The sequence below is a fragment of the Pelobates fuscus genome, chromosome 5, assembly GCF_036172605.1.
Source record: "Pelobates fuscus isolate aPelFus1 chromosome 5, aPelFus1.pri, whole genome shotgun sequence".
NCBI classification, from domain to species: domain Eukaryota; kingdom Metazoa; phylum Chordata; class Amphibia; order Anura; family Pelobatidae; genus Pelobates; species Pelobates fuscus.
This window is the reverse complement of record NC_086321.1, coordinates 323,904,936-323,919,894: the sequence shown is the minus strand read 5'-3', so window position 1 is coordinate 323,919,894 and position 14,959 is coordinate 323,904,936. Positions and strand designations below refer to the sequence as shown.

The 14,959-nt window shown below is 45.8% G+C and overlaps 1 protein-coding gene across 1 annotated transcript in view; it reads right to left on the bottom strand.

Annotated features, from left to right (window-relative positions):
• Nucleotides 1–14,319, bottom strand: part of TINCR (TINCR ubiquitin domain containing) — a 36,716-nt gene extending 22,397 nt beyond the window's left edge. Inside the window, exon 1 of the mRNA XM_063457385.1 lies at nt 13,997–14,319. Coding sequence (XP_063313455.1) covers nt 13,999–14,277 — 279 coding nt within the window. The 5' untranslated portion in view covers nt 14,278–14,319 and the 3' untranslated portion in view covers nt 13,997–13,998. The remainder of the gene's footprint in view (nt 1–13,996) is intronic.
• Between the last annotated feature and the right edge of the window lie 640 nt (nt 14,320–14,959).

The following is a 14,959-nucleotide window of genomic DNA, read 5'->3' as shown; positions in this document are numbered from 1 at the left end:
CCAAGGGCGGAGGAGGAGTGGATAACCTGGTGTAGCGATTGCAAGTAAGGGGCTTGAGCAGAGACACATGGAAAGTATTTGCAATTCTCATATGAGCCGGAAGTGCCAAAGAATAGGTCACTGGATTAATACGTTGGGTAACTCGAAAGGGACCTATGTACCGAGGGGCAAATTTCATGGACTGGACCTTAATGTCAGGATCGGGACAGGGATCCAACACGCAGAGTACAAACAGTAGCCAGATACGTATACCGGACCTTAGAATGGCCGGACTAACGTAAGTAGTACAGTATAGAATGGTCAAAGACAAGCCGAGGTCGAGGGTAACAGAAGACAGGTAAGCGAGAGACAAGCCGAATCAAGGGTAACAGAGATAAGCAGAGTAAGGTAAACAAGCCGGGTCAAAACCAAAAGGGATAATAGAAAACACAAGCACTGAGTGACTAGAACAAGCTAGAACCACGACAGGGCAATGAGCTAATGAAGGAAGCTCTGTTAAATACCCTGTTCAGAGCAGTAACCACACCTCCGAGACGTCCTGATTGGTCCTGCAGCAATTGACTGACAGGTCGATCCGGGGGAGTGTCCTGATGATGACTTCCTGCCTAGATGGTGTAAAAGGCAGTCACTCCCTCGCGGCCGGCCTTGCATGACCGGATATACCGCAGGGAAGGGAGTCATCAGACCGTCTGAATGGTGGAACAGCTAAGTCTCTACCTCTTTTGGAGGTAGAGACCACAGGTACCCTGACAGTACCCCCCCTCTCAGATACGCCCACCGGGCGGAATGAACCGGGACGAGATGGGAAGCGAGAGTGATACGCCCTGCGGAGACGGGGAGCATGAACATCCTCCTGAGGTACCCAACTCCTCTCCTCAGGACCATATCCCTTCCAATCAACCAGATATTGTACTCTCCCCCGGGAGATTCGAGAATCAATAATAGAGTTGACCTCATACTCCTCCTGACCCTCCACCTGAACGGAGCGAGGAGGGGCTATTGTGGAGGAAAATCTGTTACATATGAGTGGTTTCAGCAATGAAACGTGAAACGAGTTCGGAATGCGTAAGGTATTAGGAAGAGCTAAACGATACGCAACCGGATTGATACGGGTCAGCACCCTGTAGGGTCCAATATACCGAGGAGCGAACTTCATGGAGGGCACTTTTAAACGGATGTTCCTCGTGCTCAGCCATACCCTATCACCTGGAACAAAGACCGGAGCCGCCCTTCTACGTTTATCAGCGTGTTTCTTGACCAACATAGAGTTGTGCACAAGGATTTGTCGAGTTTGATCCCACAACTTCCTCAAATTGGCAACATGAACATCAACCGACGGCACCCCCTGGGAAGGAGAATCCGAAGGAAGAATAGACGGATGAAAACCATAATTCATGAAGAAGGGGCTTGAATGAGTAGAATCGCAAACGAGATTGTTGTGTGCAAACTCCGCCCAAGGAATCAAACCGACCCAATCATCCTGGTGTTCAGAAACAAAGCATCGTAAATATTGTTCAATTTTCTGGTTGGTACGTTCAGCAGCTCCGTTAGACTGAGGATGATAGGCAGAAGAAAAGTTTAATTTAATACCAAGTTGAGAGCAGAAGGACCTCCAAAAGCGGGAAACAAATTGGGAGCCTCTGTCCGATACAATTTGAGAGGGTATCCCATGTAGGCGAAAAATCTCCTTGGCGAATATCTCTGCCAATTCGGGAGAAGACGGAAGTTTAGGCAGGGGAATGAAGTGTGCCATCCTAGTAAACCTGTCAACCACGGTGAGGATAACAGTCTGTCTTTTAGAGATAGGTAGATCGACAATAAAGTCCATGGCCAAACAGGACCATGGTTTCTCTGGAACTTCCAAGGGTTGCAGGAGTCCACATGGAAGCGTATGGGGTTGTTTGGTTTTAGTACAAACTTCACATGCAGCGATGAACTCCTCAACATCCCTCCGTAAAGCAGGCCACCAGAAGTCCTTAGAGATCAACGCGTAAGTCTTGCGAATACCAGGATGTCCCGCCATCTTGCTATTATGTAAACACTGTAAAAGTTCCAGTTGAAGAGCAGGAGGAACGAAATGACGGCCCGCAGGAGTCTGTTTAGGTGCTAGATGTTGCAACTTAATGATCTCGGCCAATAATGGAGAATGAATCCTGAGATTCGTATTAGCAATGATATTGCATTTCGGAACTATAGAAGAAAGAACTGGTTCAGGTACAGTAGAAGGTTCATATTGGCGAGATAATGCATCGGCTTTAGAGTTTTTAGAACCAGGTCTGTAAGTCAGTACATAATTGAAGTGAGTCAGGAATAAGGACCAACGAGCTTGTCTAGAGGATAAGCGCTTAGCCTCCCCAATATAGGACAAGTTTTTGTGGTCCGTCAAAATCGTAATAGGGTGTAGGGTCCCCTCCAACAAATGTCTCCACTCCTTTAAGGCTTTAATGACTGCTAACAGTTCCCTTTCCCCGATGTCATATCTGCTCTCAGGCCCAGAAAATTTCTTAGAGAAGAAACCACAAGGGTGTAACGGTTTATCCACCCCTAACCTTTGAGACAGAACAGCCCCAACTGCTGTCTCAGAGGCATCGACCTCGAGCAAGAAAGGCAGAGTCGTATCAGGATGGACTAGAATGGGAGCCGAGGCAAAAAGTTCCTTGAGAGTCTTGAAAGCACCCAGAGCCTCCTTAGACCAGAACTTAGTATCAGCCCCTTGTTTGGTCATATTGGTAATAGGCGCAATGATAGAGGAGTATCCTTTAATGAAGCGCCTATAGTAGTTGGAAAAACCAATAAACCTTTGGATAGCCTTGAGTCCTTTGGGCAAGGGCCAGTCTAAAATAGATTGAAGTTTTACAGGATCCATTTTAAAACCTTCCCCAGAAATCACGTATCCAAGAAAGTCTACCTGAGACTGATCAAAACTGCACTTCTCCAATTTGCAATATAGACCATGTTGCAGCAGCTTGTGTAATACCTTTCTGACCTGTCTATGGTGAGTCTCAATCTCCTTAGAGTGTATTAGTATGTCGTCCAGGTAAACGATAACACAATCATGCTGAAACTCCCTAAGTACCTCATTAATCAAATCTTGAAATACTGCAGGAGCATTGCATAGTCCAAATGGCATCACAGTGTATTCGTAATGGCCATACCGGGTATTGAATGCCGTCATCCACTCGTGACCTTGCTGGATTCTCACCAAATTGTAAGCCCCTCTGAGATCTAACTTGGTGAAGATTTTGGAGCCCTTAAGACGATCAAATAACTCGGTAATCAGTGGGATAGGATAGGCATTTCTGACAGTTATTTTATTCAAGCCTCGGTAATCGATACAAGGTCTCAGCGTGCCATCCTTCTTCTTAATGAAAAAGAACCCAGCCCCGGCCGGAGAAGAAGACCTCCTGATGAATCCCTTTTCTAAATTCTCCCGAATATACTCCTCTAGAACCGAGTTTTCCTGAACAGACAAAGGATATACATGGCCCCTCGGAGGCATAGTGCCGGGTAGAAGCTTAATCTTACAGTCAAATGACCTGTGTGGAGGCAAAGAATCGGCATTCTTCTTGTCAAACACTGCCCTTAAGTCTAGGTAAAGGTCTGGTATTTGTCTTTCTGTGGACTGAGTAGGATTCTCCGGTATGTTAATATTAGCTAATGGAGAAACCTTGCACAAACACCGATCCTGGCAGCCCTGGCCCCACGAGAGTATCTCTCCTAACTCCCAATCGATAATAGGGTTATGTTTTTTCAACCATGGGTACCCCAGAACTATGGGAACGGAAGGAGACGAAATGAGCAGAAGAGATAAATTCTCCACGTGTAGGATACCAACATTTAAATTAATGGGTATGGTCTCACGAAAGATAACAGGGTCTAGTAGTGGTCTACCATCTATGGCCTCAACGGCCAAAGGTGTCTCCCTTAGCTGGGATGGGAAATTGTTCTTACTAGCAAAGGCTTGGTCGATAAAATTCTCAGCAGCACCGGAATCTATCAATGCCATAGCCTTTACTACTTCCTTCCCCCAAGTTAAGGAAACTGGTAGCAGAAGCCTGTGATCTTTATAATCAGGAGTAGAGGACAAAATAGAAACACCCAAGGCCTGTCCTCTAGAGAGACTTAGGTGCGAGCGTTTCCCGGGCGGTTAGAACAGTTCGAGAGTAAATGACCCTTGGCTCCACAATACATACACAAACCCTCTCTTCTCCTGTGCTGTCTTTCCTCCTCAGAGAGGCGGGTATACCCTATCTGCATAGGTTCAGTAAGCAAAGATATCGTGGAGTCAGGACTTGGAACAGCGGGAGCTAACCTAAAAGAAGGTCTCTGGTTCCTCTCTCGAGTGTTCTGTCTCTCTCTTAGACGTTCATCTATACGAGAGATGAATGAAATTAAATCCTCTAAATTCTCAGGGAGTTCTCTGGTAGCAACCTCATCAAGGATTACATCAGATAGGCCATTCAAAAATACATCCATATACGCCTGCTCATTCCACTTGATTTCTGCCGCCAGAGACCTGAACTCTAGTGCATAATCCACCAGTGTTTGGTTCTCCTGTCTCAGGCGCAACAGTAATCTGGCTGCATTAACCTTTCTACCTGGAGGGTCAAATGTTCTTCTAAAAGCAGCTACAAATGCGTTATAGTTATAAACTAATGGATTATCGTTCTCCCATAGTGGGTTGGCCCATCTCAGAGCTTTCTCAATGAGTAGGGTGATAATAAATCCTACTTTTGCCCTATCTGTAGGATAAGAGCGAGGTTGCAATTCAAAGTGGATACTAATTTGGTTTAAAAAAACACGACACTTCTCAGGAGCCCCACCATAGCGTACTGGGGGGGTAATGTGAGAAGAAGCACCCACTGTGGCTACCTCTAGACCTGAACCGACAGGAGAAACAGGGGTATTACGTATCTCCTCTGGTGGGTTATTGGCACCAGCTAATAGAGCCTGTAGCGCAAGCGCCATCTGATCCATTCTGTGATCCATGGCTTCAAACCTAGGATCAGGAGCAGCCAGCTGACTGTTTGTACTTGCAGGATCCATTGGCCCTGTCGTAATGTCAGGATCGGGACAGGGATCCAACACGCAGAGTACAAACAGTAGCCAGATACGTATACCGGACCTTAGAATGGCCGGACTAACGTAAGTAGTACAGTATAGAATGGTCAAAGACAAGCCGAGGTCGAGGGTAACAGAAGACAGGTAAGCGAGAGACAAGCCGAATCAAGGGTAACAGAGATAAGCAGAGTAAGGTAAACAAGCCGGGTCAAAACCAAAAGGGATAATAGAAAACACAAGCACTGAGTGACTAGAACAAGCTAGAACCACGACAGGGCAATGAGCTAATGAAGGAAGCTCTGTTAAATACCCTGTTCAGAGCAGTAACCACACCTCCGAGACGTCCTGATTGGTCCTGCAGCAATTGACTGACAGGTCGATCCGGGGGAGTGTCCTGATGATGACTTCCTGCCTAGATGGTGTAAAAGGCAGTCACTCCCTCGCGGCCGGCCTTGCATGACCGGATATACCGCAGGGAAGGGAGTCATCAGACCGTCTGAATGGTGGAACAGCTAAGTCTCTACCTCTTTTGGAGGTAGAGACCACAGGTACCCTGACACTTAAGCTTGATATGTTTTGTGGAGAGCCACACCCTGTCACCTGGAAGATAGACAGGATTAGCGCCCCGTTTTTTGTCAGCTTGGACCTTTGCTCGTAATGAAGCTTTTTGCAGAGCTGAATGGACGGAATCCCAGGTATCATGAATTGATTCTAAACGGGTGTTCAAAGCAGGAATTTCCGTGTCTGAGAATTCAGAAGGAAAAACAGCGGGGTGATAACCCTGATTAACAAAGAATGGACTATGATTAGAAGATTCATGAGTGGCGTTGTTCCTGGCGAACTCAGCCATGGGTAAGAGCTCATACCAGTTAGACTGATTGGCATTTATAAAGCAACGTAAATAGGCTTCTAAAGACTGATTCGCCCTCTCTGCTGCTCCATTTGTTTGAGGGTGATACGCTGACGAAAAGGAGAGTTCGATGCCCAATTGTTTACAAAAGGAACGCCAAAACCTAGAAACAAACTGGGTACCTCTGTCAGATACTATGCTTTTGGGTACACCGTGCAACCGAAAGATCTCTCTCAAGAATATCTGAACTAGATCTTGAGCAGATGGTAATTTTTTAAGGGGGACAAAATGTGCCATCTTTGTGAATCTATCGATAACCATAAGGACTGTATTAAACCCGTTTGAACTGGGTAGATCCACAATGAAATCCATGGCTAAGTGGGTCCAAGGAGCACTGGGTATGGGCAGTGGTTGTAACAATCCAGGAGGCGATCTAGGAGGAACTTTAGAAACGGCACATATTTGACATGCCCCAACATATTCTTTGATATCGTTTCTAAGAGCAGGCCACCAAAACCTCCGGGAGATGGCAGAGAGAGTTTTATGGACTCCAGGATGGCCTGCTGTGAGGTTGTCATGGAACAAATCTAGTACCTTCTTTCGAAACTGAGGTGACACATACAGTTTGTCCGGAGGTTTTCCCACAGGTGCCTGAGTTTGATCTGCTATTATGGCACAGAAGAGTGGAGAAGACACTTCGGTAACTGTAGTGGCAATGAGGCATTCAGGAGGTATAATAGGATATATCACCTGTTCCGGAGCTTCATCTGTCTCAAACTGCCTAGAAAGTGCATCTGCCTTGGTGTTTTTAGTACCAGGCCTGTACGTAATTATGAAATTGAATCGGGAGAGGAACAATGACCATCTAGCCAGACGAGTGGACAGTCTCTTAGCGTCCCCAATATAAGCCAAATTCTTATGATCAGTAAAGATCAAAAGTGGCTCTTTGGAACCTTCCAAGAGATGCCTCCATTCCTTAAGGGCAAGTACAATGGCCAAAAGTTCCCTATTCCCTATGTCATAATTCTTCTCTGCAGGTGTGAGTTTGCGAGAGTAAAATCCGCAGGGATGTAAAGGTGTATCAGGACTTTCTCTTTGAGACAGAATGGCTCCAACTCCTGTCTCTGATGCATCCACCTCTAGGACAAATGGTTTGGTTGGATCAGGATGGGTCAGGACAGGTGCTGAGGAAAATAAAGATTTTAACAGTTCAAATGCCTCTCTTGCTTCTTTGGGCCAAGATATACAATTTGCTCCTTTTTTGGTTAAATTGGTTATAGGGGAAATCACGGAGGAAAAACCCTTTATGAATTTGCGGTAGTAATTCGCAAAACCTATAAAGCGTTGAGTGGCTTTAAGGCCCTTGGGTAATGGCCACTGTAAGACTGCCTCCAGTTTACGGGGATCCATCTGGAAACCAGACGGAGATATAACGTATCCAAGGAATTGTATCTCCGTTTGGTCAAACTGGCATTTCTCCAGTTTACAGTAAAGGCCGTTCTGTAACAGGGTTTTTAGTACAATTCTCACATGTTCGTGATGTGTCTCTAGGTCTGGGGAATAGATGAGAATGTCGTCCAAGTACACTAGAACGAACATGTGAAGGTACTCTCTTAGGACATCGTTAATAAAATCCTGGAATACCGCTGGAGCGTTACATAATCCAAACGGCATAACCAGGTATTCGTAATGTCCCATTCTGGTGTTAAATGCGGTCATCCATTCGTGACCGTCCTTAATCCTGACTAGATTGTATGCACTTCGGAGATCGAGCTTGGTAAAGACTCGAGCTCCCTTCAATCTGTCAAACAGCTCTGATATAAGGGGAATAGGGTAGGCATTTTTTATGGTAATCCTATTCAAACCCCTATAATCAATACAAGGGCGTAGGTCTCCTTCTTTTTTAGAGACAAAGAAGAATCCAGCCCCGGCTGGTGAGGAGGACCTACGGATATGACCCTTTCTGAGAGCATCCTTAATATATTCCTCCAAACAAAGATTTTCCTGGGGGGACAAGGCATAGACTCCTCCCTTGGGAGGCATAGTCCCTGGTAATAAGTTTATGGTACAGTCATAAGGTCTATGAGGAGGTAACCCTTCTGACTGGACCTTGTTAAATACCTCTTTCAAATCCATATACTGCGGTGGAATTTGTGTGGTCAAAAGAGGTGCAACAGGAACATTAATTGTACCAATAGGTTGTGGGATTTGCTTAAAGCAAACACCTTTGCATCTCTCACCCCAACTCACAATCTCTCCTTCAATCCAATCCAAACGTGGATTGTGTTTCAGGAGCCAAGGGAAACCGAGTATTATCGGAACTGTAGGTGAAGATATGATTTGAAAGGTCATTTCTTCAGAGTGGAGAATACCCACTGAAACAGTGATTGGCAGAGTTTCGTGTGTGATGAAAGGCTGGGTAAGAGGTCTTCCATCAATGGCCTCGACTGCTATAGGTTTCTCTTTATGTCTTAAGGGCAGGAGATGTTTTGCAGAGAATTCTTTGTCTAGGAAATTCTCCGCTGCCCCAGAGTCAATCATAGCCTCACACTGAACAGTAGTGTTCTTGAAAGATAAGGTTACTTTGACAAGGAAACGGTTCTTAGTCAATTTAGGGGACATATACATCACACCTAAGGTCGGTCCCCGTACGTGCCTTAGGTGTGCAAGTTTTCCGGCCGAACCGGGCATGACGATCTTAGATGTCCCTTCTTGCCACAATACATACATAACCCCTCGTTACGTCTGTGTTGTCTCTCTGCCTCAGTGAGTTTAGCGCTACCCAATTGCATGGGTTCAGGTTCTGGAAGAGGCGTTTGGCTACTCACCACTGGGTTAGAGAAACGAGGAGCTATGGACAAATTAGAACGTCTGTTACGTTGTTTGTTTTTCTCTCTCTCTCTGAGCCGGTTATCAATGTCTATCATGTAGGCAATAAACTCATTAAGATTAACCGGAAGGTCTCTAGCTGCAGTCTCATCTTGTATACTCTCAGCTAGACCTTCAGAGAAAGCAGCCACCAGACCACTATTGGTCCAATCAACCTCAGACGCTAATGTCCTGAACTCTATTGCATAATCGGCTACAGAACGACTGCCTTGCTTGATTCTCATAAGGGCTTTGGCAGCGTTCTTCTCCCTGCCTTTAGGTTCAAACGTAGCCTTAAAGGCCGTAAGAAATGTACTGTAATCACGGGCTACTGCGTCACCACTTTCCCATAAGGGGTTAGCCCAGGTCAAGGCTTTTCCAGTTAATTGGTTCATCAGATAGCCTATTTTAGATATATCTGTTGGGAATGAACCTGGGGAGGCCTCAAAGTGGTATTCAATTTGGTTTAAAAAAACTCTGAATTCCTTAGAATCACCTCCATAGCGAGGGGGCGGTGACAAGGTTATGGACGGTGGTTTATGTGGTACGGGAACCACTACAGGTGGCGGAACCACAGGTGGTACCGGAGGGACCTCTAAATAGGCAGTCCTCTGGAGCAAGGTCTGAAATGCCTGGGCAAATTGGTCTAACCTGTGGTCCATATCCTCCACCCTACTTTCACAGGCGATCATATGTTTGCATAGTTCTGCAGGATCCATGGCCCTGTCGTAATGTCACGACTAGTAATGTGGTCCAGCACGCAGAAACTATGTAAACATATACATAGGTAAGAAAAGGAAAATAACAGGATAGAGCGTAAACCGGACCTTAGAATGGACGGACTAATACGCTAGAGACAGAGAATGGTCAAAGGGAAAGCCGAAGTCAAGGAAACCAGAAAATACTCAATACCGATAAAACAAGCCAAGTCAGGGAAACCAGAGATCAGAATAACCAGGGAAACGCCAAGGATCAGGATACCAGGAAATCAGAATCACGGAAATAGCACTCTCAGGAAATCAGGAAACTGAAACCACGACAGGGCAAAGTACTGGAAAAAGCTAGGGGTTTAAATACCCCTCTCTAGGCTATGATTGGTCAGAGGGCGACCTCTGACCCCAAAACGTGCGTGTGCGTTGACGTCGTGACGTCACGCACACGTTGGTATAATGCTCGGGGGCGGAGCTACTCTTAGGCGCGACCACGTGGTCGGCGCCATGTTTGATTCGGACGTGATGCCCGGAAGAATGGAAGGAGCGGTTCCCGGCTCGCCGACGAGCAGCTAAGCTCGTGTTGTCGGCGCGGCCGTGCCAGTCGGGCACGGCCGTGAGGCTCGGCGGGCCGGTGACCGCAACAGCAGAACTGCTTCCTGTCAGACAGTGGGAGGGAAACAAGTTCGTCTACCCTCGTCTACAGCTCGGCCACGCTACAAGGAGAAGGTAAGCTGGCACATGCGGGGAGATGGGGTTAAAAACAAGTGTTTAAAATTAGACACATGGGGATGCTGGGGGAATGAGACACATGGGGAGGCTGAGGGAATGAGAGACATGGGAGGCTGGGGGAATGAGACACATGGGGAGGCTGAGGGAATGAGAGACATGGGGGGGTTAAAGGGACACTCCAGGCACCCAGACCACTTCTGCTCATTGGAGTGGTCTGGGTGCCAACTCCCACTACCCTTAACCCAGTTTTTTTTAAACTGCAATAATTACCTTGTAGGGTTAAGTCCTCCCCTAGTGGCTGTCTATTAGACAGCCACTAGAGGGAACTTCCTGCTTCATAGCACAGGTTTTCTGTGCTAGAGCGTCGCTGGACGTCCTCACGCTGTGTGAGGACCTCCAGCATCGCTCTATTCCCCATAGGGAAGCATTGAAATTCATTTTCAATGCTTTCCTATGGGGTGCACTAATGCGCATGCGCGGCATCTCCTCGGCCGGCGGGCGAGATCAGTCTCGCCCACCGGCTGACGTAAGCAGAAGGAGGAGCGGCGGGGGAGGAGGAAGTAGCGACGTGGGACCTGTCGCTGCCTCTGGTAAGTCACTGAAGGGGTTTTCACCCCTTCAGCAACTGGGGATTGGGTGGTGGGAGGGAGAGGGACCCTCCAGTGCCAGGAAAACGGATCGTTTTCCTGGCACTGGAGTTTCCCTTTAAGGGAATGAGACACATGGGGGGTTGTGGAAATGAGACACATGGGGAGGGTGGGGGATGAGAGATGTGTGGGGGCTGGGGGAATTAGACAAATAAATGGAGGTGCTATGGAATAATGAGACATGGGAGGTGTTTGGGGGGAATAAGACACATAGGGGGCTGGTGGAATAAAACACATAAATGGAGGTGCTGGTTGGGATGAGAAACGTGAGGGGTAAGTGGGAATAAGAAACATGGGGACACTGGGAGAATGAGACACATGGGGGCTGGGGGAAGGAGACACATGGGGACACTGGGGGAATGAGACACTTGGGGGATACTGGGGAAATGAGAATGAAGTTGCTGGGGGCACAATTAAACATTGTTTTGTATCATGCTTGGACATGTTTGCCTAACCCAGTGGCGTACATACCAGGGTCGCAGGGGTCGCGGCTGCGACCGGGCCCGGCCCACCAGTGGGCCCGGCTGCCCCTGCGACCCTGTATGTACCCACAGGGCCAGCCTCTTCTCCTGGGGGCCCCAGGAGCCGGCCACCTCAGGGCCCCCCGAGGCTGGCCCTGCTGTCACCCCATGGCCGGTCAGTCTGGCGCGCGAGGGAGCACTCTCCCCTGTGTGCTTCCTCTTCAGCTCCCTCGCGCACCGCACTGATACCGGAGCCGGAAGATGACGTCATCTTCCGGCGCCGGCATCCCTACGCGGCGCGCGAGGGAGCTGAAGAGGAAGCACTCAGGGGAGAGTGCTCCCTCGCGCGCCGGCCAGCCTGCCTGCCCGCCGGGTGACCGGCCGCCCAGGAGCCCAGCAGCACCACTGGACCCCAGGGAATACCCTCAGCACTCCAAAAGGTAAGGAGGCTGGGGGGATTAATAAAAAAACAAAAAAAAAAAAAACTATTGTGTGTGTAAGTGTGTGTAAGTGTGTGTTAGTGTGTGTGAGTGTTAGTGTGTGTGTGAGTGAGTGTTAGTGGGTGTGTGAGTGAGTGTTAGTGTGTGTGTGAGTGTTAGAGTGTGTGTGTGAGTGTTAGAGTGTGTGAGTGAGTGTTAGAGTGTGTGTGTGTGTGTGTGTGTGTGTGAGTGAGTGTTAGAGTGTGTGAGTGTTAGTGTGTGTGTGAGTGTTAGTGTAAGTGTGTGTGTGTGTGTGTGTGAGTGAGTGTAAGTGTGTGTAAGTGTGTGTGTGAGTGAGTGTTAGTGTGTGTGTCTGAGTGTTAGTGTGTGTGTGTCTGCTAGTGAGTGTCAGTGAGTGTGTTACTGTGTGTGTCTGTTACTGAGTGTGTTTGTGTGTGTGTGTTAGTAAGTCTGTTTGATGTCTGTTAGTGAATGTGTGTTTGTCAGTGAGAGTGTATGTTTTGTAAGTGAGTGTGTATGTATGTCTGCCGCTGAATGTGTCTCTGTCAGTAAATGTGTGTGTCTGTTAGCTAGTGCGTATGCGTTTGTTCGTGAGAGTGTGTGTGTCTTCAGCACTTACCTTTCTCCAGCGCCGGACTCCCATGGCGCTGGGGATCCCTCCGCCTCTCAGCTCTGAATGTGCATGCGCGGCAAGAGCCGCGAACGCATTCAAACCGCCCATAGGAAAGCATTACTCAATGCTTTCCTATGGACGTTCAGTGTCTTAGAATCGCAGAAGCGCCTCTAGCGGCTGTCAGTGGGACAGCCACTAGAGGCTGGATTAACCCTCAGTGAAACTATGCTTTCAGCTGCAGGGTTAAAACTAGACACCCAGACCACTTCATTGAGCTGATGTGATCTGGGTGTCTGTAGTGGTCCTTGCGTACATACCGCGGTCGCAGGGGTCGCAGCCCTGCAACCCCTGCGACCAGGTGCCCGCCGCCATGTGTTGCTGCCCCGGCCCGCGGGGGGGGGGCCCACAGATAAATTTTCGCACCGGGGCCCCATGGGTCATGTGTACGCCACTGGCCTAACCTGTTAATTATAAAATATGAGGCTGCCTGTACAGGAGTATACCTCAAACTACTGCATTAGTGATATATGTACTTTTGCTATGACTAATTTTTTCTGTAATGTTTTCCACTATTATACAAAAAATAGAAATCAATAGAACAAAATTAATAAGTGAGTGAGAACAAAATCAATAAAATAGTGACTATGCCTCAATAAAAGAAAGATTGACAAAAAAACTTTTTTTTTTATTAATTTTGGTCTCTTGATTTCTGTTTTTGTATAATTAATGTCATATTAATAAAAATTATAATTCAAATATCTCAAATATAATGTTGATTACATCAATAAATTTAATGAGGCTCTTACAGACATGAAGTTTTGCTACCCCTACTAGGTATGTATATATATATATATATATATATATATATATATGATGCCAAAATCCCGGAGTATTGCAGTATGCAATTATACCTTTTTTATAGGACTAACATAATATTTCAAAGACAAGCTTTCAATGGTTTTCCTCTCTTCCTCAGGTCTGAAGCAATAATGATCAATCTGATAGAGTTTAACACTTAAAACAACTGGTAAAAAAAAACACAGGAGAGTCAATACGCTAGTTAAAAAGAAAAAAAAAACAACAACAAAGAAACAGCAGAGCAGGGCAAGCAAGTATATAGCTGCATATATGTATGTATATAATTTGATCCAATAAAGGTGAAACAAGAATATTGAAAAAGAGCTATATAAGACATTAATATGTGTGTTTATATAAAGTTTTGGTAGTGTATGAGAAAGCCAGAGTCTACATTAAGTCCTTTGTTTTTGGTGTTGAAATGTGTGATCATTTTCATCTCAAATGTCTTTCGTTCATGAGAGTCTTTGAAATTCCATTTAAGGTTTTGGATGGAGTGACCAGCATGAGTGAAGTGATAACCAACAGGGGTATAATATCCATTTTCCTTGTGGTTCTTGATTATTATATATATAAAGTCCTCAAACCAAGTTAAAAATCCTTTACACGTTCCATCATAGATCTACAATAACCCAGCATAACTTATCATCAGGAAGTAACAATGTCATTGTAATGGAGGACCTAAATCGTAGATGTATTGTTTCTCTATATATAAAATGTGAAACAGAAAGAATGCATGATTGAAAATCTTTTACCTACCTTCAGGTGCTCTTATGTAGCAATATGACGGATCCATTTTTGATGTTGACATTTTTAATAGTTTCATATTCACCCAACTGTCTCCCATTGTAAAAGAAATGTTTCTTCCAGGAAGTGACCCCTTGTTGCACTAAAAGTACTCGCAGGTCCTTAATAGTATCTGTTGGTCTGACGGACACAGAGAACATCTGACTATCTTCTGGTAAGTGAATCAGGATCTCGTATTTAATCCAAAAAGAAGATATTCTTCTCAATTTGCTTTTACCATTTTTAAGAGACATATTGCCCGGACCTTTCTGAAACTGAGAGATGAATAAATTAGGTTCCAGACTTTCTTGTCAAACTGGTATTATCTGCATTCTTTACAAAGTCATGTTCATGAAGAAACTGTTGAATGTCAAACAGGTAAGCATGTGCAGTCCTGCACAGAGATTATATAACCCACACCTGTCTATAATTATCCATTTCTATCAGTTTCCCAAACAAACAAACTGAGCACAATATGAAAAAATATTGAATATTGCCAACTTGCCAAAACGGTTCATTTAAATTCAGAATCGAGTGGTCATATATCTGCTGTTTGCTACTAAATATAAATTATATGACCTTTTTAATCTTATGAATTTCCTCAAAAGTATACTCTAAGCACCAAAGCAACTTGAGCATAATAAAATGTTTTTGTTGTTGTTGTCATTTCTACAAATTTCATTATTAGATATTCTAAGCACCAACGCATCTTGATCTTAAAGGGACACTATAGTCACCAGAACAACTACAGCTTATTGAATTTGTTCTGGTGAGTAGAATCATTCCTCAGGCTTTTTGCGGTAAACATTGTCTTTTCAGAGAAAATGCAGTGTTTACATTACAGCCTAGTGATAGCTTCACTGGCCACGTCGAACACGGCCACTAGAGATGCTTCCTGTGGCAGTGCTGCACAGTGTGCACTGACACTCAGTGTCT